The following is a 27,829-nucleotide window of genomic DNA, read 5'->3' as shown; positions in this document are numbered from 1 at the left end:
CCTTTAATGCAGTGAAAAATGTACAAAGCCTATAACCTAGTTAAGATATTAAAGCTTAGCTCATGCATGGATAGTTGAAAGAAAAGGAAGTTTTTGTTAGCTTTAGTAAACACTATGTAGAAGATTCGCAGTTTGGGGCTTGTTCTTCAAGCCCTTGTTCTCCCTGGAACACATATCTCACCTGATTGTCTCTTTGTATCTCTTTGGTTTCTCCACTCTGGAGAAGCCTACAACATGTACTTTCTCTCTTCTCTCCTTTCACATCTAAGTGAGTTGAAATAAAAACTGCCTTGCTTCACAAAAGTAAAAAAAACCCGCAAAAGTTGCTTTTTTTTATCTGCCAGGGTTCCCCCCCACCAACTTCCCAAAAGGGGATTTAAAAAAAGTCACAGAGGTAAACTGTGTTCCTATAGATGTTAAAGGACAACTGATGATGGCAAAAATCAATCCCTCAATCCCAGAATTAAGTCAACCCAATTACCTTTCAGATCATTGTTTTCAATGAACATTTTAAAATAAACTCTACACATGTAGCTTTAGAGGCATACATTCTTGTTTATAAATTGTTACCACTTATCCCCTTCTAAACTATTCTCAATTATACGTAATCTTCCTAACTATGTTAGCAAGAAAGGACTTGCTAACTCTGGCCTTGAGTCTCTATGGTTATAAACCAAAGGAAAAGTCATTACAGCATTAATTACATTTGAGGAACAAAGTTGGGACCAGAGAGCTAGGGGCTATGCCTTGTAAAGCTGCTGACTGCTTTAATGCCTACCACAGTACATGTTCTCAGAGCACTGCCAGCCCCCATGAGCACGACCACAGTGGCCCGGGTAAATCCCCAACACCTCAGGGTCACAGCAGTACATCTTCAAGACCCTCACATTGAACTACTGGCCAAGTTAGCCGAGAATTGCCAGAGGGCTCCTCTCCTGTCTCCTGGGCTCCACGAGGTAGTGCTTAATTAATTAAAACATTAACGTAACTTTAAAATAAAGTTAGAAGTCTGGCAAATGTCTCAAACTGAAGTGCATCCTCTGCATTTGGGAGTAAGGTTCATTCCTAGCACAGCACGGAATGAATAAAACAGAATTTCGGGAAATTAAAAATGACAGCTAATGCATTTAGTTGTTAAGGATCTTACCTATCCTTAGCTTTACACTCCTCTTCTTTCACTATAAAAATTTTTTCAGAGCCAGAGAGGTAGCTTAAGAGTCAGGGGCAACAAAGAGAGTAGCTTTAGAGGCATATATTCTTGTTTGTAAATTGGGTAAAGGTAAAGGTAAAGGCCCTCCCGTTGATCGTCGATTTGCTCGAGCGGGCCCAGTAACGTCTCCATTGGAGACTTTGTTGTTACTGTGTCTGGCATATCGAATACTCTCGGTAGCTTGCCGGTAAGACACTTGCCTTGCATGCGATCTCCGATGCCACAGCCCCCCAGGAGTAATCCCTGAGCACAAAGCAAAAATAAATCCTGAGCACTGCTGGGTGTGTCCCCCCCCCCCAAAAAAAAGAGTCTAGTTAGTTTGCATGTTTTGCATGCAGGAGACCCAGGTTAACTTCTCAGTACCACATGGTCCTCCATGCATCACAGTAAATAGCACCTGAGCATCCCCAGTTATGGCTCTCCTCTCTCAAATAAATAAATGAGGGGCCAGGGAGATAAGTCAAATAGCACGGCACACATCCAGAATGCGCCTGAATCCGTAGTATGGCCCATTCCAGGTATGGCCTCAGTGAACCCTGTGCACTATTTAAGAGAGAGAGAGAGAGAGAGAGCGCACACAATGGTTGAGATGCTTATTCAGTAGGCAGTCAACCCAGGTCCGATTCACAGCACTGCATATGGTGTCCCAAGTATCACCAAGTAATCCCCATGTAAGACGAGGGGTAAGCCCAGAGCAAAACCAGGTGTGGTCCTTTAGGACAAACAAAGAAAGAAATAAAGAAAGAAAGAAAACTGGACTGAGGTGATAGCTCAAAGTACTAACACACGTGGTTTGTAGGCTGGAGGCATCAACTCAATCCCGGGCACTGCAAGGTCCTGAGAGCACCACCAATCGCATGACCCAAAGCCAGGGGCTTGCATGCTAACAAGTGCTGATTCAGGTTCGATCCCTGGCATTCCATATATCCCCAAGCACCTCCAGGAATAATTCCTGAGTGCAGAGCCAGGAGTAAACTTTGGGTAACACAGGGTGTAAAAAAAAAAAAGAAAGAAAGAAACAAAACCAAATAAATACCAGTTACATACACTTCTACTATCTCAATCCATTAGAGATTAGAGGAATTGCTAAAATACTTTTATTTTTTTTGCCACACCCAGCAGGGCTCAGGGCTTATTCCTGGCTCTGTACTCAGGGATCACTCCTGGAGGGCTCGGAGACCACAGGGAATGCTGACTCAGACTGATTCCAGGTCGGCCACATCAAGGAAAGCACCTTTGCTTCTGTATTATCTCTCTAGTCCTGCTAAGGTACTTCTATGAACCAGAGCTTCAAGCATCTATTGGTTCAGTAAACCTAGTGTTTAGTAGATTGGGGTAGGGAGCCCCAAGCATGGCAAGTGACTGAACAACAGACAGAATCAATGTCAAAATCTAGGCTTTCCCTTTGCTCACAGTACTCCAAATGCTTTCCGGTGATTAGCTCTGAATCATTTTTTCCCCTAACTCTATACTGGAGATTTAGCACTACTATACCAATCAGGTTTTCCTATGTGCATCTTCAACTTAAGCACAAATACCTAAAACTCAAATAACTTCCCAAAAAATGCTTTGTGGGGGCAGGGGAGAGAGCTCACTGGTCAGAGGCACTTGCCTTGTCTGCAGAGAGATCCGAGTTCAAACCCCTGCACCTGTGAAGCTCCCCACAACACCAGCTGTGGCCTTGGAAACCCCAACTCTGCAGGGCAGAGAAGTTCAACAGGCCCAAACAGCAGACCATCCGATGTAGGCTGGCTGAATATTGCTCAGAGTGGCCCATGGGGGTGCCTTGAAGGTCTGCCCTCTCCCCAGCCCCATTTTTCTTAAATTATTTTGTGACTATTATTACTGAATTGATTTCACTCTACTAAACTGGAAGTTTCCAAAGGGCAGAAACTATGCCTTATTCCTTTCTGTATTAGCTGAAGTCAAGTACCACATACTTGAGAGGACACACACTTATTTCATTTATTTCTTTTGCAGTGCTAGGGATTGAACTCAGGGCTCCACACATGCAAGGCAAGTGAGTCACCACTGAGCATCCCTGGTCCTTGTTTCTTCATTTCTAAATCACAATGATAGAGAAATGGTTAAGAGGGAATAAAAATTGTTTCATAATTACAACTTTCCTGGGCTTTCAGAACTTAGAAATGAAAAAGAAAATGTTTTTAAAGTGGTGCCAGGAATTAAAGGATTAAACCCAGGTACTGGGAGCCAGAGTGATTTTACAGGGGGTAGGGCGGTTGCCCTGCACACTGCCAACCCAGGTGATCCCCCAGGCTGTCAGGAATAATTCCCGAGTGCAGAGCCAGAGTAACCCCTGAGCACTGCCACGTGTGTTCCCTTCCAAAAAATAAATAAAATAAAGGTATCGTGAACACATGGCACGTGCTTTACCCCCTAAGCTTCACTGTCAAAGGTGGGAGGCAGATGTCAATAATCTAGACAGGTAGTCTGGGCACTATCTCTTCTAATAGGTCTGAATTTTCTAAATGGAAGGTAATATACATATGTATAGCTTTATATAAAAACAAATACATGATATACATATAAATATATATGGGATTTTGTGGTCACATATCGTAGTGCTTGGGGGTTACTCCGAGGGGTGTTCAAGAGACCAGGGATTAAACCCGGTAGTCCTGCATGTAAAGCCTGCACTCAGCCTTCTGAATTATCTCTCGAATCCAGAAAAGTCATATAATGAACTCTACATAGCTGAAAAGTATTAAGCAAGTCTAATTATAGTTAATCATAAATGAGGAACTGAAACGCAGCTGCAATGTCCAATGTCATAAGTCCTACTTCCTTAAAAAAAAGAGGGAAAAAAAGGAATAGCTGAATCTGAGAAAATGTCTGTGAGACTTTCTATATTCTCCATCTACAGTTCCATTCGCTCTCTCCCGAGTTATTAAGGGGAACAAGGTAAGTTATCTGCACAACCTTACTTTACTAAGCCCTTTATCACTCCGTTGGTGGTATCTGGGTCACATGCCTGGAACAGAGGAGTTTCAGGTCCTCGGGAGCTAGTATAGGAAAGCATGGTGGAGCCACAAGAACTTATCTGAGATCAGGAATCTGGAGAAGACACATGACCGTCATTACCTATACTATCTTCACTATCAGGAGTTTCAGTCAACAGGAGGATGCCTATTGGGGGAGGGTGGGAGAGGGTCCGCGAGAGAAAGAGGACTTGAGGATGGGTCATTGAAAGTCGGTCAAGGGCAAGACAAAAGAGCCTATTTAAGACCAAGGGAGAACCAGAGGATCACTGTGAAGTCTTGCATGTTCTGAGCTCTCCAAACTGGAAGCCACGAGGGCAGACACAGCAGCTTAGAAAGGGGGCTGGGGGATGTTGCACATCACTGCTCCCTATTTGCTCCGTTAAATGCAAGTCCTAAGAAGGGTTCTGCGCGGATCTGCAAGCTTGGCAGCTCACAAGCTCGAAGCGGGTGGACTTGCGCGCTCCCCCAACACGGGAGAAAAGTCCGTGCCGTTTGAGGAAAGGACAAACCCTGCTTGCAGGGGACCTGTCCGCCAAGCAACTTCACAGGGCGGGGGCACGAGGGTCCCTGGCGTTGAGTCTGAAGCTGATTCCGACAGGCGCTTCCTGAACACTCGCTGCTGTGCCCGCCACCGCCCCGGGAAACTCAGCAGAGACGAACCGCGGGAAGCGGAAAGCAGGACCGGTCCGGTCCGTCGAGGATTCGGCGTGCAAGGGCGGAAGCGAACACGCCCAGCCCGGAGAGGAACCAGGGCTGGAAACGACTCATTCTGCATCACACAGACCCCGTCCCGGGCTGGGCCTCGCGGGGTGCTGCAGCTGATCCGCCAGGGTCGGTCCTCACGGGTCACTGCTTGGTGCACGGACAAGAGGAAGTCTCCAAATCGACCTCAGTGACTCATGCGAATCCCGAGACCGGCCCCTCCTCGGCAGTCCCCCGCCCCCCCGCCCCCGCCCATCCATTTCGAGAAGAGACTGACCCCGAATGCAAAAGGCCAACCACCCGGGCCGTCTGCGGGAGGGGAGAGGCCAGCTCCTAGAATGCAAAAAAAAAAAAAAAAAAGTTTCGAGTCCTGCCGGGATTCTGGGACGTGAAGAGGCCCGGAACGGCCGAGGGTCTGGACCCGGAAGTCGCGAAGAGGTCTGAGGAGAGACCGCCCCCCCCGCCCCCGTGCAACCATTCGCCCACCTCGCCTCACTCCTCACTCACTCCCTCACTCACTCACCCGCCGCTGGGCGAGAGGAAATCGGTGTCGTCCTCGTCCCCCGCACCGAACATCGCCCCCGCGGTCGCCCGGCTGCGGGAAGGAAGCCCGAGCCCGGCCCGGCCCTGCTGGACGTCGCGAAAGGCCGCGGCGACGTCCGCGCTTTCCGGCAGGGCGCACAGCGCAGGGCCGGCGAGCCGCGGGCGCGGGGGCGGAGCCGAGGCCGGGGCGGGGGGCGGGGAGGAGGGAGGAGGCGGGCCCAAGGCGAGTGGGAGGAGCTCGCGGGCGCGCGCCGCGTGACGTCAGGCCGCTCCCCGCGGGAGCTCCGGGAGCCCGCGCGGCGATTGGCCGGCGGCGCCGGGGGGCGTGGCGGGGGCGGGACCCGGAGGCCTAGGTGGCGGCGGCGGACACGTCGAGCCCCGCAGAAGGCGAGGGGCTCCGCGGGGTCTCGTGTCGGCCGCGGCTCGGGGTTCGGGGCGGAAGGCTCTCGCGGCGGCGCCCGATCTTGCTTCCCAGGTGAGGCTTCCGGCCCTGCCCTCCTCCTCGCGGCGCCCGGCCGCGGGGCCGGGTCCTGCTGCCCGGGGACGGGGACCCTCCTCGCCACCCTCCGCTCGGCCGCCGGAGGACGGGCCCGTGGCGAGGGGAGGGGAGGGGAGGGGGGTCAGGTCATCTGTGCACTGGAGCCTCCGAGTCCAGCACCCCCACGTGCAGTGGCAGCTTCGCCGTGACCTTGGGGGCCGGGCCTCAGTTTCCCAGGGCTGAGAAACGGTCCTGGGCGCCCCTCCCGCTTCTCTTCTTCTTCGCTTGATGGTTATTTACCGAGCGGGCCGGGGGTCCCAGGCCTTTTGCATGCACGGTCGGGTGAGGTCAGGAAGCTTCTTTTAAAAAAAATTTTTTTATTTTTTTAAGCAGCGCGGGGAGCCCTTGAGTTCCGTGCCCGTCGCCTCGGAGTCCCGGGCTCCCCCGGGAGGGAAGCGAAGGAGCGAGCGCGGGAGTGACAAGACGAGTCCGGGGTCACAGGGCAAAGGGCGAGGCTGCGGGCGCGCCCCCCGCGACCCGGGGGGACCTTGCCCTCCGTCGCCGCGCGCTGCTGCCGGGAGCGGTCGTGGACTGGCCCCGCCGGCCCGGGAGGGGAGCCCCTCGCGGGGTCCTCCCCGCCCCGAGATGTCGGGGGCTCCTTTGGGCGCGGGCGGGGGCAGGCAAGCGGAGGTCCCCGTCCCGGGTCCATGGGGAGCCGGGCAGTGTGTGTCCACGCTGGAAAACCCAGCCCCAGCCTCGGCCTGAGTTTTGCTTCACTTCCTGCCGCAGACCTAAATCAACAAGACTGTCCCCGGCCTTCAGTGTCCATCCACCCTTTCGCTGCCTTGTGTAAGTGTTGCTTGGTCCCCCCTTACGGTTCTCGGCAGGGTCTCCAGGCCTGGCCCAGACCAGGCGGAGGGTGAGAGGGTGAAGGTCCCACTCAGGCACACTTTTTCCAGGGAACTCTGGAGTCCTGCTTTACAGGCTTCTCCGCTTGGGACGAGCCCGGCCTCTTATCTAATGTTTTTATTTTTGTCGCTATGAAATTGAAGGGACTCTTGGTTCCCTCCCAGACAGTTTTATACTTTTGTGCACTTTGTCCAGCCTGGCTTGTGCATCGCTGGTAAATGCTAAGGGCCGCCTGGAAAGGAGCTTTTAACTTTCATCCAGGGAAGCGAAAGCTGTGCTTTGGGCCGGGGAGCTGCCCCCAGCCCTTTGAGCTCTCAGTCTGGCCCCAGGAGCTTACATTCTTATTCATATCTTGGTTTCTGCAATGCTAAAGACACTTGGCTTTCTTGCCCTAATGGGTGCCTGTTGATTCTTTGTTAGAAGGGTAATGGAATTCATCCTGTTCTCTTGTTCTCTTAGCTTTCTCTCCTTGCTTTTTATCTTTTTCTTCCCCCATGTGACCCAGAAAACCTCGCAGTAGCCCTTGCCGGTCATCGGTATCTTCCAGCCAGAAAAATTCAGAAATGCTGTACCCGTTACAGACTATATGGATTTTGTTTAAAAAGCTCTAGGGAAGGGGGGACAAGGGAAATAGGCTATCTAGGAGTATACAGAGCACTCATTTTCTTGGTTTCTCCGTGTTTGCTTTTTGATTTGGGGCCACTCCGAGCGGTGCTCAGAGCTTACTCCTGGTTTGCACCCAGGAATCATTCCTGACAGCGCTCATTGGCCATATGGGATACCAGGAATCGAACTCCAGCCGCTCATTTTCTTTATTAGAATTTTCCTCTAGACTGAGGATCGGGGCTGCTCTCTTTGGTTTACTTTTGCCATTTCCTGTGGTTGAGGAGTGAGAGCCGACCGTGTCAAAGCAATGATGCATCTAATGACTACAAGTGGGCCACATAACAGTCCGTTGAATTTAGGACCAAAGAGGTAGCTCAGTGGACTGGGAGCATACTTTACATGCAGGAAATCCAGATTTAATCCCGAGCACTCCTAGGAATAGCCCTTGAGCACTGCTGGGTGTGCCCAAAGAAAGAATGTGAATTTGGCCACTTTGGGAAGAGGAGGAGGAGGAGGAGGGGCGCCCAAAAAGAAACATAGCTCAGGGGCTGAAGAGATAGGGGCAGGGTTAAGGCTTTGCATACTGTGGACCTTGTTTTGATCCCTATATCACATGCCATTCCCCAAGCTCCACCAACAGTAAGTCCTGAGCACTGTTAGGTGTGGCTTCAAATCCCCCAAAACTTAGCTCAGTTTCTACCTCCCTTCCCCAGCACATTCTCAAAATGGCCCTGGGTTGTGTTGCAGTAATAGAGCACATACCTAGATGGATGAGGTTTAGGATTGCTCCTGGCACCAAAACAACCTCAATCATTAGACCTTTGTGTTTCTTTTCATTTTTTTGTGGCACAGGGGATCAGATTAGGCTACCTGCTTGCAAGGTTACAAGCACTTAGCCTAGATCTAGACCTTACATTCAGACAGGGCTATGTTTTCCCTTTTATTCTTATCTTACACTCATGAGTGGGGGCTTTAGATGAGCTGGAATCCTAAAGTCTGAATCAACCTTTTTTGGATACTGAAACACCGTAGGAAAAAATGCTGTCAGGTTCATCACTGCCAAAAGGCTGGATGGAAGCCCTTAGTAGGAGTAAGCGGAGGGAGCCTGGAGGAGGCACTGACCCCCTGTGACAACTTCAGGGTCAGATAAGGGCACAGCAGGAGGCTCCATCTTCCTTCCGTGGTAAGACTGGCCCACCCTCCAGTAGAGGTCAAAGTCCTTTCCGCCTGGACCAAGCCCCTCCATTCTTGGCTTAAGCTTTATTTTAGGTGAGAAAGAAAAGCTGTCTGCAAACTTGAACTTTCGGCTTGCCTCTACAGTGACTTACCACAGTTAGTTACAGTAAATAAAGTTTTATTGGAACACGATGACACCCAGTTACTTTAAGATTGATGGGGTGGTGGGGGCCAGTGAGATAGTACCACCCAGTAGGGCACTTGCCTTGCCCGCGCCTAACCCAGGAGCTGGATTCGACCCCTGCCCAGTTGTGACAAAAAAGTAAGTAAATGAAAGAAATTACAAGGCAGCATCAGCTATATAGCTCGGCTCACAATTGCCTTGCATATGTGAGGCCTTGCTTTGATCCCTGGCTGACAAAAATAGAAGAAGAGGGTTGAAGAGATAGTACAGGGCTTAAGGTGTGTGTAAGACAAGCAGTCTGGCACCATCCATGGCCCCCTGAGCACAATAAGGTGTGGCTCACCCACCTTCAAATATAATAAAGTCAGGGAAAAGACGGAAAAAAGCAGCTTGGTTTTACAGAATCGAGTTATAAACAGGCCGAATAGCGTAATTGAGGACTTTGGTATGAAGAGGTGAATTGTTTGGTTTTTTGTTTGTTTTGGCTTTTGGGCCACACTTGGCAAGGTTTGAAGGGTCTTTCCTAGCAATTTTCCGGGGCTGAAGCCAGAGCTCCCACATGCAAAGCGCATGGCTTCATCTCTTGGAATAATTTTCCTGGTCCCAGTAGTTTTCGTTTGTTTGCTGGGGGGGAGAGGGAGGGAGATACACCCAGCCATGCTCAGGGCTTGCTCCTGGCTCTGTGCCAGGGGTCACTCCTGTTGGGTTCAGGGAACCATATGGGGTACCAGGAATCGAACCTGGGGCAGCCGCATGCAAGGCTAAGTTCTTTCCCTCTGAACTAGATCTCTGGCCCCTGGCCCCAGTAGTTAAACTCTGGAAGACAGCAGGGAGATGGCTCAAGGGGAGGGACACATGCCTTGCAATAACTGAGACCCTAATGTCAGCCCAGCACTTCATAGGTCCAAGAGCATCACCAGGTCCCTATAAAAATTTTTTACTTTGGCGTTGAATTGCTTTGCCATTTCTTGTTCAAGTTTTTGCAAATTGCTCAATATTCCTTTGAGAAATAAGAACATTACTTAGTCATAGGATTCTTTGGGGGAGAGGGGCAGTGTACACCCAGTGGTACTTGAAGGCTACTCCCGGTGCAGTGTTTAAGGACTGCTTAAGGGACCTAGAGATCCAAAGGACATCTCCCCTTCCCCAGCATTCTCTTAGAAAGGGAATGAGTTATTTGTGTGAAGTACTTAGAATAATGCCTGGAAGGTAGTAGAATTTGGTGTTAGCTGGTGCTTTCATTAAGTTTACAAGCTTGCATTCTTTTCTGTGGTTTGGTTTTTTGAGTTTGGTTTATGGACTGCACCTGGTGGTGCCTGGCGATTGCTTCCAGCTCTGCTCCGTGTTCCTGCCAGCAAGGAGGACCTAGAGCTTACTTATTCGGTGAACAAAGATAACTGACATCTTTGATAAAACAAGCCAACTTACTGGGCGAAAGCAGAACTAGGGTGTATCTGATGAATGGTGTGAGAGAATTTTTGAGGGCAAGTTTGCTAAGCGTATACGGCAACACTACCCATAGGGAAATTGTTGCTTAAAATTGAACGGTATGGTTCTGGAGAGCTGGGGAGCTCTAAGGGCTAAAATGCATTGTAGGAGGCCAGGTTCAGTCCCAGGCACCTCTAGGTGTGACCCAAAAACAAAGATCCACGTTTGGACTTTGCTTAGTAAGAAATGGATTTTTTTATTCTAAGTGCGCACTTTACCTGCTGTACTCTTCATCCCCTCAATCTTAGTTTTCTTTAGATGGTCTCAGGCTAAAGTGGAGTAATGCAAAGGTTCTAGACTGAATGAAACAAACAAAAACAAAGCAAACATTGTCCTCCCGTTGTTCATCGATTTGCTTGAGCGGGCCCAGTAACGTCTCAATTTTTGTTCCTGTGTTTGGCATATTGAATACGTCACGGGTCTCGGAGAGCCCTGTTGGCTGCGCACAAGGCAACGCCCTACCGCTGTGCTATCGCTCCAGCCCAGACTGAATGAAAATACAATGAAATTATTATTCTAATGCATTAATTTATATGTATATTTGTATATACAACCAGGGATGGATGGATTGACGATGCCATATTCTTAGAACTCTGATGCTCTTCCCTTGGTCCTACTTGATTCTTCTGTTGATTCTTCTCCGAACCTTCCTTACTAGATGCACAAGAAAAGGATGAGGTGTCTAGGAACTGTTTCACATTCATACAGTAACAAAGTGACTTTAACTAGGTGATTTAGATGGGGAAGGTCCATTTAAAGGAAACTAGGGTTAACTGATGAAAAGAGAGGAAGCTGAGGGGTCACCTACACTTGCACCTGCTGCCTTTTAACACAATCAAATCCCTCCTCGTAGAGAGAGTTCAGGGAGTAAAGTGCTCAGGTGTGAGGCAAGCACCCTCGGGTGGGGCCCATAAACCAAGGGAGAAAAAAAGTTAACACAGTTTGAACATCTGCAATTTGTGACTAAGAATGAGAACTCTTCAAAAGCCTGTTACTTGAATACATTTAAAGCGAGCTGTGTATGCCAAAAAGGATCTTATAGTAGCTACTGGGAAGGAAATCCTTTTGAAGTCCTATTGCTTTGAGTTATATCGTTTCTTGCTTTAGGTGACATCCCAAGGAGAGGAGGGGCCCATCCTAGGAATGCAAAGCCCCGCAGAGAAGGAAAGGGTTGAGGAGGTTCCACCCTACCTCTTTTCCTTTACACAAAGCCCTCGCCTTTGTGTACAGTCTGCTTTTGTAGGCTGATGACTGTGTACAATACAGAGTAATGAGCTGGAAACCTGCATTTGCAAAAGTCAGTAAGAAAAATGATTTATAGGGAACACACTGACAGCAAACCTAGCAACCAGTGAAGTGTTAGGGGATCTTTTCAGTCAGGTTGAGTCTTTCCCTGAAGAGTAGAATATATTCTTTTTAAAAGTCTTCTGAGGGACCAGAATGATAAGGTTCTTGCCTCGTATGTTGGCATCTGATATAGTCCCCAAGCATGGCAAGTGTAAGCCCTGAGTACAGTCAGATGTGTCCAAAAGCAAAAAAAAAAAGTCTTGGAGTGTTGATGAATTTTTGAAGCAATGAGAGTACCTAGAACCATCAGCTTAGGAAAGGAAAGACAGGGCTGGAGCAATAGTATAGCGGGGTAAGATGTTTGCCTTGCACATAGCTGACCTAAATTCAATCCCCAGCATCCCGGGTGGTCCCTCTGAGCACCGCCAGGTGTAATTCCTGAATACAGAGACAGGAGTAACCCCTGAGCATTGACAGATGTGACCCCTGAAGGCAAAAGGCAAAAAAAATAAAATAGTCAATTTCAAAAAAGAAAAGACACGAACGCTGTTAGCGTCGCATCCAGAGCCCCCAATTTCTTTCCTCTTTCTCTTCTGATGGCTTTTAATCTTTTCTCAGAGACTTATGCAGTACATTTCACCCTATGTTTTAGTTATTTGTATGTATCATGCTGTCATCAGACTGGACTTCTCAAGGCACAGAACTCCAGTCACCTTTACTTACTCAGTACAGAATTAATATCGAAATTGGGTGAATCAGTGATGAAGAGTTCGTAGAGGCCCCACAGATAGTAAATTCCAAACATTTTCTGGCTCCTAAGCCCCCTTGTTTCCTCACCACCTCATGCAGTATCGTGAGCTGTTGAACAAGTTCTTTTCATTTCTAGCCTTGTACATTTTTGCCCAGAAATCTTATTAGAGGCCTGGAGTGATAGTACAATGGGTCAGGTGCTTGCCTTGCACATGGCTGACCTAGGTTCAATCCCCAGCCCTGCATGTGGTCCCCTAGCACCGCTGGGGGTGGCTCAAAAACCAAATAAAGAAATAATCCCTTGTTAAGAGACCAGAGAAAGAAGAACAGTCGAAGTGTTACCTAAATTAATCCCTAGTATTTGTCACAGGGAAACCAACTGCATAGCAGTTTAGACCATTGAAATTCTATGTAATGAGACTAAAAGGAAAGTTTACACAAGCAAGACCTTGTTGAAACAAAGCTTTCCCAGTGTGTATGTCTGATCAGTGTTTTTATTCATCTGTTTCTGGTTTTGGAACCACAACAAGTGATGTATAGTTGGGACGCGGGGGCGCGGGGAGGAGGAGAGGCAGGGCATGTGTGTGGTTGGGGCCACACCCAGGGTACTTGGATCCCTACCGTTGTGCTCAGGGGTCATTCCTGGCAGAGAGCTCAGGGGGGTGCAGCCAGTGTCAGCCACATGCAAGGCAACCGCCCTGGCCCAAAGGTGCCGTTTCTGACTTAGAGCTTGGAGGTTGCTCTCGAGAGTGCTCAGGAGACAATGCGGTGCCAGAGATCCATTTTAGGTCTCCTGTGGGCAAAGCATGTACCTGTCCAGCCCCTGGGTAGTGCTTTTTTCTGGCTAGTGCTTTAAATCGGACTGGAAGAAGCTGTTTGTTATGACTCAAAAGTGAGCCCCATGTGTCTGGTCCCCTCCTTCAGAAATGCATTTTGTCATCTAATGAACAAGTGGGCGTTTACTGTTTCTTATTTACTATGCCTTAGAATTAGAAAGCTATTTTCACATAAAAGATGGTTCTCACCTTTGAGCCGCACAACTGAGATCATCAGGATAGGTATTATATCCATTTTGCAAATAAGGAAACCTACACTTGTTGGGTTTAGGGTGATTTGTTTAATGTCACCAGATGATGAGATATGGTAAACTGAGATCTAAAGCTTAGGTCCTTAATGCCTGGTTAAGTAATTTCTCTTCCCTGTCACGTTTAACAGCACTGATTGGACTGGGGATATGGGTCAGCAGTAAGGCATATATACTTGCCTGCATGAGGCCTGGGTTCTAGCCGTATATACCAAAAATATATAAAAAACCTAAGTCTTTACATAAATCATACTAAAACTCTCATGGTTAGCCCATTGAAAATCCAGGAAGAAGATGAAAGGGTTTGTCTTGTGATTACTTTATTCTAGCATGTGGCTTAGCGAGCAACAAAAGGTATTAGAAATGAGTATGGTAGTTGAGAGATCACTCCCCATTGGACTTAGGCCTTGCTATCATTGCATAAGTAAAGGCATTTTGAGTTTGTTTGTCTGACATATCAAATTTGAGTTGTCCTAGTCCAACTAAGCAAATAAAAGCTTTCCTAAAGCTTTTGTGAAGAATGTAGTAGTATACTTGATCTTCTCTGTACAGAAAGGTGAGAGTGGGCTAGAGAAATAGGAGTCCCTGTGTATTTGCCACCCAACAGGATATGTTAAGCTCAGGCACTCCTACTAAACGGCTTCCCAGCAGACCATCAAGAAATGGGAGGCTTGGAGAAAATGGTTTGCCTCGTGTTACAGAAGCCTTGTAAGAAGCAGATGTTATGGGTACAGTTTACTAAGAAGCATATTATTAGTGTCATTATTAAATAACATGGGGGTCAGTTTCTCTGTAAAATAAAAGCTTTGGACTTAAAAAATTTATTAGGAAATATGTAAGCATGGTTCATTATTTAAAACACAAGGGTAGCGAGAAATGTTCCTTTTTCTTTCTTTTTTTTTTAAGTGCAAAGTTTCATTTAGTAAATATGAGAGGAAGAGTCCTACAAAGTAAACACATTCCAAGCTGGAGTATGTGTTTTGTTCCAGAATGGAATGGGAAAAAGTGTTTGAATTGCAACCCACATCTGACCAATTCTCCTCTCCGCCCATCGCAGTGTTCTCCTTCTTTGCTCTCCCCTCTTCAAGGTACTGCTGCTAGTGATGTTTTCAAAGTGTAACATTTTCCCAGGTAGAATTATTTTGAATAATTGAGGTTGAATGAGGCTCTGGCTTGTAAATGAAGCCATGCATTAGAAGAGGCATTTGATTAGTGTTGCCTTTTCTGATTTTAGAAGACACTTGTGAGCTGACTTGGAGTACTCAGAGACTCTGAGATAAATGATTCAAGTATACAAGAAACTCCTAGTTATTAGAGCGTAGACTTACAGGATCAACCATACATACCCAAGCATGTCCCACTGTTCTCATTTTCCCGCCTTTCTAAATGGGAGTATTTTTTCAATGCCAGCTTCCCCAGGAAAATTGCCACCAGGTAACACAAGCTAGATTGGCCATTCATTTCTTTCTGCATGTTTAGACAGATGCAGGAAAAGCGCTATTAGTTTCAAGAATATAATTTAATTTTTATAATTTCAAGGTGCTATATTTGTTTATGTCTTGGAGTTTAGGATTAAGAATAAGTCAGGGGCCCCTGGGAGATGTAGCACAGAGGGCTAGAGTGTGTACAGGAATTCTGAATCCCAACACTCATTGTTACCCCAGCACTACTGGGTGTGGAACACACACACATACACACGCACACACAAGAATTAAGGAGTAGAATTAATACCCATTCAAAAGTCTAGAATATGGAAAAGATTTTGCAGAAAAAATAATGTAATGTTGGTATTTGCGTTTCAAGATAGTGTTTTGAGTGAGGTCTTTCACAAATATAAAAATGAGAAAGTATGGTTCTCAATTTTTTTGTGTGCTTTTTCCCTAAGATATTGTATTTTCCTAGGGCTAGGGCCATAGCACAGTGGGTAGGGCGTTTGCCTTACACGCGACTGACCCGAGTTTGATTCCCCCGCCCCTCTCAGAGAGCCCTGCAAACTACCCATGATGTATATGCCAAAAACAGTAACAACAAGTCTCACAATGTTACTGGGCCCCTGGAGCAAATTGATGAACAAAGGGAGCAACTGAGGACAGTTCTACAGTGATACATTGTCTTTTCCTTATGAAATACAGGTTTAGTCTCTGACCCATTTCCGGCACCACTCCTAAAACCCTTAGCATTTCCTAAGTCATGGTATCTGTTATGTTAATTGGGTTTGGGAAAGCTTTGAGGTTACCTCTGGAATGGGGACTGGTGCCAGGGAAGCTTCCTTCATTATAAAATGGAACCTTTAGAGACCAGAGGGATAGTAAGTAGCACAGCGGGTAGGGCATTTGCCTTGCACGTGGTCGACCCGGGGTGGATCCCTGGTGTCCCATGTGGTCCCCTGACCACCAACAGGAGTAATTCCTGAGTACAGAGCCAAGAGTAAACTCCTGAGCATCGTTGGGTGTGACCCCAAAAGCAAAAATAAATAAGTAGGACCTTTCCAGATCCCCATTCCTTCCTCCTCTCCTAGGAGCAGGTAGGGGCTGAAGATTGAATGCTGTCACTTAGGCCATTGTTGTGGTCTGTGGTCAGTCACGCCTATACCATGAAGCTCCAACGTGGGTTCAGAGAGCTTGCAGATGGGGGAACCATAACACTATTGCGCAATGAGCAGGACGGAACAAACTCCTTTGGTTAGAGCCTTACCCTATGTTATCTTCTATTTTTTGGGGGGGGGGTCACACCCGGCGAGGCACAGGGGTAACTCCTGGCTCTGCACTCAGGAATTACCCCTGGCGGTGCTCAGGGGACCATATGGGATGCTGGGGATTGAACCCGGGTCGGCCACGTGCAAAGCAAATGCCCTACCCGCTGTGCTATCACTCTAGCCCCTTGATACCATTTTAACCTTCAGTGACTTGGATTTCCTGAGTTGTGTGGGAGCCACTCAACTAATGGAGGAGTTAGTGGCAAAGCCCTGATGTGTATCAGTCTGTGTTCAACAAATTAAACATTCACTGTCAAGGAGTTGCTATTGTGGTTCTTATTTTAGAGAAAACTTGCTTTCTCTTTTAACTGCTCTGCTGTCACCTTCTTGAATTCATCGTTAATAGTCCTTAAAACAACCCAATGAGGCAGGCTACTTTTATTGACCTGGTTTTAGAGTTGAGGCAGATACTAAGCAATTTGCCCAAGGGCCCGCAACCTGTAGGTACAGTTTTACCAGTTAGGGAATGAGTGTAATTCGCTCCCTCGCATACTTGGAAATCCTCCATATAAAGAAAGAGAACAATATTTTTCCTAGGCAGTTTCCTTTCCCCCCCACCCCATGGGCTGTTCAGGGTCTCAAACTTAATTTTTGGTATCAGACTCAATCTCAGAAAAGGCACTTAGTGGTTACAGACATACCCTGGAGAGGTCAGCTAGGATTACATGTATTTCATTGTTCGTGTTGAGAATGACACCCTGTCATGTCTTTATGCAAAGAGTTAGTGAAACAGTACACTGCCTATTCACAGTCTGTCTTTCTGGTAGTTCAATTCCTGTATCTCACAGCTAATCTAGAAAAAATAAACTAGAGAAAATTGATCATTTCCCCTTACTGCAACTCAGATTCTAATCACAGTACATCAAAATACCTTCCAAATCCCAGAGAGGAATTTTTTTTTTAATGATAGTGAAAAGGTTCTGCCCAATGCAAGTATCATAATCATTTTAGTTCTTGGTTGACTTCTTTTTCTTTTTCTGATGCAGACTAACTAATAACCACGCAGAAGGAAGGTGACAGTGGTGGTGGGATTGGTGTTGAAATATTGAATGTCTGGGGCTGGAGCAATAGCACAGCGGGTAGGGCGTTTGCTTTGCACACAGCCAACATGGCTGACACAGGTTCAATTCCCAGCATCCCATATGGTCCCCTGGGCACCACCAGGAGTAATTCCTGAGTACATGAGCCAGTAGTAACCCCTGAGCATCGCCGGGTGTGACCCAAAAAGCAAAAAAAAAAAAAAAAGGAAAAAAGAAATATTGAATGTCTGTAACAAGTCATCGTGAACAACTTTGTAAACCACGATGTTTAACGTTTAAATAAAGCGTTGGGTGCTCTGGTTGTAGATGAAGTACATCTCCCTTATATACTTAAATACTATTTATCAATAAAGTAAAGTAAAGGTAAAGGCCCTCCCGTTGATCGTCGATTTGCTCGAGCAGGCCCAGTAACATCTCCATTGGAGACTTTGTTGTTACTGTGTCTGGCATATCGAATACTCTCGGTAGCTTGCCGGGCTCTCCGAGAGGGGCGGAGGAATCGAACTCGGGTCGGCCATGTTGGCCGCTTGTAAGGCGAACGCCCTACCTGCTGTGCTATCGCTCCAGCCCATTTTTTTAAAAACCTAGTGACCGTTCTTATCCTTGGCTTTGGAAAATGTACTCCAGTTTGAGTGCAATCAGGAAAAAGGAAAAGATGAGGGGCTGGAGCGATAGCACAGCGGGTAGGGCATTGCTTTGCACGTGGCCAACCCACGTTCAATTCCCAGCATCCCATATGGTCGCCTGGGCACCCCCAGGAGTAATTCCTGAGTGTAGAACCAGGAGTGACCCCTGTGCGATGCCGGGTGTGACCCAAAAAGCAAAAAAAAAGAAAAGATGAGAACAGATTTTAAAAGGCCATTCCTCTGTTGTTTTATTTGTTTGTTTCTGTTTTGAACTATACCCAGCAATAGCCAAGGGTCACTCCTAACTCTGTTCTCAGACATCACTGACATCACTCCTGGGAATGCTTGGGATCAAGCCTGTGTGCGCCGCAGTGTCCTACTCACATAGTATCACTCTGGCCCATCAAATATGATTTCTCTGAATCCCCCCCCATACACACACACACACACACACAGACCAAACTTGCCTCTATGGCAGGAATTTCTTTCTCTTTTTTTTTTTTTTTTTTTTTTGGCTTGCTGGGTTACTCCTGGCTCATGCACTCAGGAATTACTCCTGGCGGTGCTTGGTGGGCCATGTGGGATGCTGGGAATCAAACCTGGGTTGGCCGTGTGCAAGGCAAACACCCTACCTACTGTATCGCTCCAGCCCCAAATTCTGATGCATTTTAAATGTTATTTATTATGTATCCTAAAAATGAATGGGAAGATGCAAAGGAATTTTATAGGGAAAGATATAAGCCAAAAAGAAATACAATGATCAGAGCAATAGTACAAGCAGGTAGGGTGATTGCCTTGCAGGTAGTTGACCTGGGTTCAATACCCAGCACCCTACATGGCCTCTGAGTACAGAGCTAGAAGTAAGTGTAACATAAAAAGGCCAGGTAGTAAGCATCAAATAAATGTTTAATTGATACAAGTTACTTAGACTGTGTAAACTTCTCTTGATCAAATCCATGGCCTCCACATGCAGGTTCCTGTTACTAAGCTCTATCCTGGCCCCTCACTATCAGAAGTTGAAGATAGTGAGGTTTCCTTCTCTTGGACAGAAATTAGTACAGTCCAAGATATAAATTATGGCTTGTAAAGTACATTCAAGTGGTCAGCACATGGAGAACTGCTAGTGCATGGTACTGATCCTGTTATCTCCCTTTGGCCAATAGGAGAAAGGGGGGAAAACAGCACAATTTTAATTTTTTGGGTCTGGAAAGAGGATTTGCTTGCTTGCTTTTTTTTGGGGGGGTCACACCCAGTGATGCTCAGGGGTTACTCCTGGTTCTGCATTCAGGAATTGCTCCTGGTGGTGTTTGGGGGACCATATGGGATGCCAGGGATCGAACCCGGGTGAGCCATAATCAAGGCAAAGGCCCTACCTGCTGTATTATCTCTGTGACTCCCAGGATTTACTTTCTTATATTTCCAAAAACAGTACTCTTACCTCACAAAATCGCCTTAGGACATATCAACAGTATAGATTTGATATGTTATACTCCATGTAATAACTTCAAAGGTTCTTCCAGTGGGTTTTTTTTTTAATCGAAGTAATACTGGTTTTTAACAGATTTCCGGTTCGGTATATGATACAGTAATCAACCTCATCTGATTTATCTGCCTTACTTCCCCCTGGAGCGATAGCACAGCGGGTAGGGCGTTCGCCTTACAAGCGGCCAACATGGCCGACCCGAGTTCGATTCCTCCGCCCCTCTCGGAGAGCCCGGCAAGCTACCGAGAGTATTCGAGATGCCAGACACAGTAACAACAAAGTCTCCAATGGAGACGTTACTGGGCCCGCTCGAGCAAATCGACGATCAACGGGAGGGCCTTTACCTTTACCTTTACTTCCCCCTTCCAAGTCTTAGTGAGATTCTGTGATCACACAAATTTTAGACAGGGCACTCAGGTTTCAATTGCAGAAGAGTTGCATGTAGATGAAAAAATGATTCATCCATCTCATTCCAATCTTGTTGTTTAACACAGTAGCACTGTCTTCCTTTTGTTCACCGATTTTGAGCGGGCCCAGTAATGTCTCCATTGTGAGACTTGTTGTTACTGTTTTTGGCATATTGAATACACCACAGGGAGCTTGCCAGGCTCTCTGAGAGGGGCGGAGGAATCAAATCCGGGTCAGCGGCGTCCAAGGCAAATGCCCTATCAGCTATGCTATCGCTCCATCCCCGAGTCAATTATCTGGATCAAGAAATAGTATTTTAATGGCAGTCATTCAATGCCCAGTTGAAGAATTCTGGAGAAGTACCTCCATTTCTCTCACCTTTCCCCCCTAATAGCCTTTTGTTAGGGTGATAGAAATACACACAGATAAAAAGATCATCGAACCACTTAGGGTATTGTGAGATCTATTCCCAGTCAGAGTTGTTAGGAAAGACACAGTTTATGATAAATGTCTAGAGGTTTTAGACATATCCTTGGAAGACTAAAAGCCTTATCTATTGGGCTGGGTGGAGAGTGGTCTTAGACCACTCTCCACACATTCGGACGAGCCTCACACATGAAGGAACCAGCAGAGGAAGCCAGGTGTGCGGTACCCGGGGTATAGATCTCCAAGCCTGCTCAGATTGGGACTGGGCATCCTCCACCCAGATCCCCCATCTTCCAGTATGTAGGCGTTACACCCACCAACTGCCCCTGGCGCCGCGTAATCCCATCAACGGCCAAGACCCAGAGACTATAAAACTCAGTTCCCGGAAGCACGCGGCTGCGCCACATCTTATCTAGTTCTACTATGGAGAACCTGGCAGGCTACCAAAAGTATCCTGCCCACACAGCAGAAGCAGAGTCTGGCAAACTCCCCGTGGCATGTTCGATATGCCAAAAACCAGTAACAATGATGGGTCTCATTCTCCTGACTCTGAAAGAGCCTTGAATGTGGCACTTCCTAAAATCTTAGGGGCTGGAGCGATAGCACAGTGGTAGGGCATTTGCCTTGCACGCAGCCAACATGGCCAACCCGATTTCAATTCCTCCACCCCTCTCGGAGAGCCCGGCAAGCTACCGAGAGTATCTCGCCCGCACGGCAGAGCCTGGCAAGCTCCCCATGACGTACTCGATATGCCAGACACAGTAACAACAAAGTCTCCAGTGGAGACGTTACTGGGCCCGCTCGAGCAAATCGATGAACAACAGGAGGACAGTAACAGTAACAGTAACAGGACGAAAGAGATTTTACTGGTGCCTCCTCGAGGAAATCGATGAACAACAAGATGACAGTGATACAGTGATACAGTGATTGGGCTGGGTTGGCAAGAACACAAACTCAGCAGAAAGGTTGGCCGGAACCTTTATTTTACAGGGCTCTGTGATTTCAGAACAAAGAGGCCAGTAGACAATAGAGAGGTTAGTAGGCAGTGGAATTTTTTGAGTAGATAAATAGAATCATACCTTAGGTAGATTGATTTCTCTTTGTTGTACAGAATAAAGGGGACCCAGAGTATTGTTAGGGAAGCCCTTGTTTGTGATAAAGTAGCTGCTGATGAAAAACAGGCCAGGTAAATCATCATTCTTGGGATTAAAAACAGTGACCAGGATCAAAATACAAGGATACCAAATTGTGACTAATTTTCTAGTGTAACATTAAACTTTGTGTGCCTTGCTTAGTTCCTCTGAAAAAAGAAGAGCTATCGTATGACTAGAATAAGATCATGGAATTTGTGTTTATAAGGAGGAAATAGCATTGTTTCATAGCTGTCAGTTGTAACAGTGATGGCCTAAGTATTCATTTTAACTTTATTCATTTTATAATTATAAAAAAATTTTTTTAACCCTATCCAGTGGTGCTCAGGGCTTACTACCCTTTTTGTGCCTAAGGATCACACCTGGTTGGACTTGGGACCAAATGGAGTGTCAGGGACTGAACCCAGGTCGACAGTGTACAAGCCAAGCGACTTACCTATCCTAGATTTCTCTGACCCCACATGTAGAACACTGAAGTTGTTCTGAGTCTTGCTGTTTTCTCTACAATTTCTCTACATGACACTTGGCACTATTTAGTGTCCTAAAGACTTTATGTTTATTGATTTTATTCATATTTGGGGTTTGGGTTCAGGAGAGGTAGGAGAAGTCATAAGCAATACCAGGTCTGGTCCAAAAACCAGGGGAAAAGGGAAAGGTTCAGGGTCTGGCATTTCAAGCCACGTAAAGGTCTTTAACAGGCAATGCATTCTCTTCCTTTCTTCCATTTTTAGAAACAGATATGAGCTTTTGTTTACAGCCCACATATTTGTCATAAAACAAATATTTGACAAAAATACAAAGAAAAATAGAATAGAGAATGTAAATGTAAGATAAGCTCTGGGATCGCGTACCCTGGTCTTCCGAAATAAGTAAAATAAGATGGATATGTAATACCCTTCCAACAAATCATTTTGAAAAGTCTCAGCTTGTCTGTTGAATTCAGTATACTGACTACATACACATTGCTACTCAGTATAAAATAATTGACTAATTTCTAAGCGAATCTATCAAAAAGCATGATTTTAGGCTCATGAGGTAGAAAGAAAATCTAAGTTTACTCATGAGTATATTAGAAAATACGTCCATGTCTAAATTACCCCAGGGGAGAGCAGAGAAACGCCATTTATTTTAGGAAACATCGAGCGATAGCACAGCAGTAGGGCATTTGCCTTGCACGCAGCCGGCCTGGCCAGGTCAATTCCTCTGCCCCTCTCGGAGAGCCCGGCAAGCTACCAAGAGTGTCTTGCCCACACGGCAAAGCCTGGCAAGCTACCCGTGACGTATTCAATATGCCAAACACAGTAACAATTATCACGATGAAGATGTTACTGGACCACTCGAGCAAATCGATGAACAACGGGATCCCTAGAGACTATATATAAAGCAGGATTTAAGTCTGTCTTTAGCATGTTTTATCTTGAAAATGAGAGCCCTCCAACATGTTTCTCGTCTCCTTTGCTCAGCCTGAGCAGCTTAATTAGATTGAGTAGAAGTACAGACCTCCTGTGAAACACCTGTGAAAGAGATGGTAGGAGCGGGTTACCTTGAACCAGTTTCTTTTTCTGATTGATTACAATCGGATTACTGATTTCCTTTTGTCCTTTCCGTGGATGGTTAAAAAGAATTACCTTTTACTGAAATCGATGTTTTTAGCCAAGAATATGAATAAATGACCCACTCTAACTCATAGCTGCTCTTTTATTCTAAAACTTGTCAATCCATGCAGCTTTTCTCGTTTGCCTGGATCATTGGCCACTCATAAATGACGACTCTTTAACTTTTAAGTTTAATTGTTTGAAGTAGTTTTTCCCTTCATGTCTCTGGCAGCTGGTTACTTTTGATGCGGCCTATTAGTCTGATGTACGAGTAATTTCACTGCCGAGACTCTGCTATTACTTGAGGATGCAAACTGAATAGTTTGGTTTCTTTCCATGAACTGTATTCTCAGGGGATCCTGTTAAACTCTGAAGTAGTACACTTTGTCATGCTATCCCCCACTGCATCATTTTACTTACTGCTCTTACTACACTGTAGTGGGATTTTTAGGAACCATAAATCTTTGACATTTCTAGTTATGAAGCTGTGAACTTATAAACATAAAACGTTGTGTTTCTTGCCCTCATTCAACTCTTGTTGCTAGTTTTTTTGTTTGTTTGTTTGTTTGTTTGTTTGGTTTTTTTTTTGCTTTTGGCTCATGCCCAGCTGTGCTCAGTGATAATTCCTGGCTCTCAGGATTTATTCCTGATGGATTTGGGGAACCATATATGGTGCCAGGGATTGAACACGGTCTGCCGCATTCAAGGCAAGCGCCCTACCTCCTGTATTGTCACTCTGGCCCCATTAATTCTTAAATGCTTTTTGTTTGTGCTTGGTAGGTTAAGCATATTTATAATCACTTCAAGGACATGGGTCAAGAGAAAGGAGGTAAAATATCCAAAAGGTTCTGGGGTTATAGTCAGACAATTATGAATATGAATTACGAGGCCAGGCCTAAGAGATGAGTGGGACAACAATAAAAGCTCAAGAGGGAGGATCCCATTTTCTGGAAAACTGTTTTAAACTATCTTACAGTGGAACACGAAGTTATGGGCAGATACTCAAATCCCACTTCCATATATAATGTATCAAGATCTCCTTTATTTCTGTCACCTTTACCTCTCCCTGAAAGAGGAGTGTAGAATTCAGGAAGGCAGCCAAAGAATCTTCAAGTTCTCGTATGTATGATCACTTGAAACTAAGCCAGATGGTTCCCAGAGTTTCTATTAATTTCCTATGGGTTTATCAAAAAGCAGGGTTAGTTTGGTTAAACTGGTCACTTGGTCTTGTGTATACAGTCCAGAAGTATAATTCTCCCAGTTTATGGTATTGTACGCCTTTGACCTTGAGGTTTTCATATCTGTGCATGTAAGTCACCATCATAATAGAGTAAGCAGGAGAGTCACTCAGAGAGATCTCTTGGCTAAATTGCTTTATAGGTATGAAAAGGAACATGACCCTAGTATTTTTTTTTAATGCCCTTATCTTGAAAGTCAGGGAAGACAACTGTAGACAATCTCTTCAGAGGCTCTAGATTACATCAGAGCTAAAGGAAAATGTGAGGGACAATGTCTTTTTGTGAAGATAATCCCCATGGATTGTCATTATGAATCATTTTTTCTTATCCCACGTGGTGCAATACCAGGAAAACTGAAACTTACCCTAAACTTATTAGAAATAAGATCAGTGCTAAGACTCAGGAAGGGCATCAGAATTTAGCCTGCTTGCTGATTGCCTGATCGTCCTTCATTTAGTTTCTTTTACTAGAAAGTCAACATTTACCAAAAAAAAAAAAATCTACCTTCTAGCCAAGTCTTTGTCTTGGGTGGGCAGGAAGAGAGGAAACTTTTCTATCATCCTCCAGCAGGTAGGAAATTTTGAAACCTTTTTGTATATATGCTACTGAGAGGGAACCGGAAGCAGAATGATATGCTATGCTCTGTAATATCCGAACTCAACTCTTGAGAAAGGGTACTAAATTCCTAACTGGAGAGCCCCAGGCTTGGAGGAGAGCTGAGGGTGTTTCAACTGACCAGGAGGGGTGACATCTCCTCTTGGGTTGACATGAGATTATGAGATAGAGGACATATTTAGAGGTAAAGAGTGGCACTGGTCACACTACACTCTCCCCAAGGTCATCCTTCTAGTCAGTGATTTGCTGTTTTGATTAGGAAAAGGCTAAGGGCTTGAGGAATGGTGGTGCCTTCTAATTAGAGGGAAAGGACCTGGCCAGGACAGGAGCTTCCTGCCCTTCCTGACCTTCAGAAGCTCTTTGCTCCAAATCTGCATTCCCAAACAGGGAATCTTGGGTTATTCCAAATGCAGGAACTCTAACCTGAATACCCCAGTGAAGGCCTTGAAAGGGCCTTGCCAGTCTTACCTTTTTGTCTTATACATGCTTAGTAAAATACCGTAGGTGTATTTTATCATAAATTGAAAGTTAGGAGCCTAATTTTTTTGTTTGTCTGTTCTATCCTTGTTACATACAGATTGTTAAGCACCTTAATTTGTAATTTTGACCAAGTGGAATAAGGAAAAGAAGAAAAGTGCGTGATGGAGATTTTAAACAAGTACTGGCATTGACATGCATATGGATTGCCCTATCCATTGAATCAATTCAATAATATAAAGAAATACATTGAATATAAAGATAAATATTTATTATAAAATCATAAATACAAAGTATAATATAAAGCTTTTGCTACCTTTCTGTTGCTGGACATTACTAACTTTTCCATGGAAACTGTAATTGTTTTTGTGAATCAAGAAACTTAATTCCCTTAAAAGACTGTGCAGCTACATGAAGGAGACCTTGTACCCAGTTCTTAGAAAGAGAATGGAGGTGGGGCTAATTAGAAAAAATAGTTCTTGAAGAGCCCGCTTAGATAAAGTCCCTCTGCCCTTTAGAGAAGTCTTAATGAACAAAAAACAAAGCATGGGCTCTCAAGCGGACACAGCAACGTTGCTCCTTTCCTGGCTTTGTTTTTAATTTATCTCTTCCTTTTCAGTACTCAGTTTTATTTTGGAAGAAGCTAAGCTTGAGTCTTTAACAATTTAAGACTATCAAAGGAACAGACTAAAACCAGCCAACTGCCAGTTTAGCTCCCGTAAGTGGAAAATGAACGGGGTGTGCTTGCTTGCTTTAAGTAATGAGTTATCCAAATAATCCTGGCAGTTGGTTTCTGGAACGTGAAGTAGGGAGAGAGAACACAATTTGACTCACCGTGTGCTAAGAAGAAATTTGTTTCCCCATTTGAGCTGTAGTGTGTTTGGCATATTCTCCCCGTGGGTTTTTTTCTTAGCAGACCACTTAGAAGAACATAAGGACCTGTTGGCATTGATTGTGTGCCTCTAGCTTTAAATTGACCTTTACATGCCCTCCTGGGCCCCCTACATGAAAATTATGGCTGTTTCCCTTCCCACTGTCAGCCTTAAAGCTTCTTCAGAAAAGACATTTCATTGAGTCAAAGGCCACGGTCTGCATGGTTAATAAAAACTGAAGCTGCCCTTGATTTTATTGAGTAGAATCACCTTGCAGACTTAACTAGAAGAGAACAAAATGTGTGACTTCAGGCCCATGCTGAGGGTGTGTTTTCTAAGTAAGACTACCCAGTCTTGCTATTATTTCACTGTTGGCTGCCTCTGAATCTGCTGCCCTCTGGACAACCAGCCCATCTCTGAATCTTAAATGTGCTTTCTTGTGGGTTATTCTTCTGTGATACCAGATCAGCACACTCTGTAATCATAATGTCTAGCACGAAAAGTATTAAAATTCAGAGTTGAACTTTGGTTGTCTTGATACTTTGTCCTTTGCCCAGAAGATTCTTAAGCTTGCCTTGATAAAAATGTGGAATGGCAGTTGGAGACAGTCATTTAGATGTGTTTAATATTCATGCTTTTGAAGTAAAAGCCTACATGACTCTCTGTAAAGAATTATTCTTCACCTTTTTCTAACGCTGTCATCATTACCCTGGGTTGTTTTCCTTCCCGCATGTAATCACACCAGGGAGTTTTTTCTGTGTATTGTTTCTTTCTCAATAACTTGTTTGTCTTGCTTACTGTTGAATTAGTGGCTCTGAGCTGTGTTTGGCACAGTAAGAACAGATCAATATTGGATTAAGGTGAAGAATGAGAAGTACACTTGGGCTTATGAAAATGAATTCCAACGTCAAAGTTCCAAAACACCCTTTCCTCCACACATTTTTTAAGGGATTTATAATTTTTTCATTTAAAGGGATTTTTAGAGGGAGTCTAAAAACAATTTTAGAGCTCTGGTTTTTATTGCAATTTGGGAATCAGCAGGCCCTCTTGTGGCCCCAAGAAATGGAGGGTTTGTATCAGTGAGAGAACATGGACCAGGTTATCAACAAAGGTCAAGTCACCTAGAAAAGGAAGGGTCTTATCAGATACCTCATTGGTGCTGATCTGGTAACTCCAATTTGGTTAAAGATTACTATGGGTGAGGTTGAAACTACGGTTGGATTAGGTATTAAGTTTGGGTGGGGTCAGGCTTCAACCACTCCATTTTGGACCTTTTTAATCTGGTTCTTAAATGTGTTTTGCCTTCTTTGGGGTTCGGGGACCATATCCTGTGGTGCTTAAGGATTACTCCTTCCAGTGCTTTGGCGACCATATAAGGTGTCAGGGAGAAAACTGTCGTCAGCGACATACATACTTAACTGCACTCTATCTGCAGCCCTATTCTATCTGTTTTTAACAGGGACAAATACAGAGAGTCCCGCAATATTTCCCTCTCCTCATTCTTCAAATTCCCATTTTCCACCCCACCCCACTGGCATTGTGGTCTGCCTGGGCAGAGATGAATTTCTCTAGCCCAGCTCTGATAGGGTGTCAAGGCTAATGATGCAAGTGTCTGGCCCTAATTGAATATAGGCTCTCCAGCTCTGTGCTCTTAGCTTTGATGGGCATCTCCATTCCTAGCACACTGTTTGCCTGGGGCAGCAATAGACCTTTTCTTCAGATTT

The 27,829-nt window shown here is 45.4% G+C and overlaps 2 protein-coding genes across 3 annotated transcripts in view; one reads left to right on the top strand and one right to left on the bottom strand.

The window, feature by feature from the left end:
* FKBP15 (FKBP prolyl isomerase family member 15) overlaps window positions 1-5,580 on the bottom strand; it is a 60,563-nt gene extending 54,983 nt beyond the window's left edge. Inside the window, exon 1 of the mRNA XM_056109512.1 lies at window positions 5,438-5,580. Within this exon, the coding sequence (XP_055965487.1) occupies window positions 5,438-5,490 (53 nt within the window). The 5' untranslated portion in view covers window positions 5,491-5,580. The remainder of the gene's footprint in view (window positions 1-5,437) is intronic.
* A 223-nt stretch (window positions 5,581-5,803) lies between these two features.
* The window catches only part of SLC31A1 (solute carrier family 31 member 1), a 30,204-nt gene continuing 8,178 nt past the window's right edge, over window positions 5,804-27,829 (top strand). The window contains exons 1-2 of one of the 2 annotated variants that reach the window (XM_056109528.1): window positions 5,870-5,932; window positions 6,725-6,784. The gene's annotated coding sequence lies outside the window, so the exon portion shown is untranslated. Of the gene's footprint in view, window positions 5,933-6,724; window positions 6,785-27,829 lie in introns of both variants that reach the window. The other variant, XM_056109527.1, reaches the window with a different exon arrangement.

This window comes from Sorex fumeus, unplaced genomic scaffold, assembly GCF_029834395.1.
Source record: "Sorex fumeus unplaced genomic scaffold, SorFum_2.1 ptg000285l, whole genome shotgun sequence".
NCBI lineage: Eukaryota > Metazoa > Chordata > Mammalia > Eulipotyphla > Soricidae > Sorex > Sorex fumeus.
This window is presented reverse-complemented; position numbering and strand designations above follow the sequence as displayed.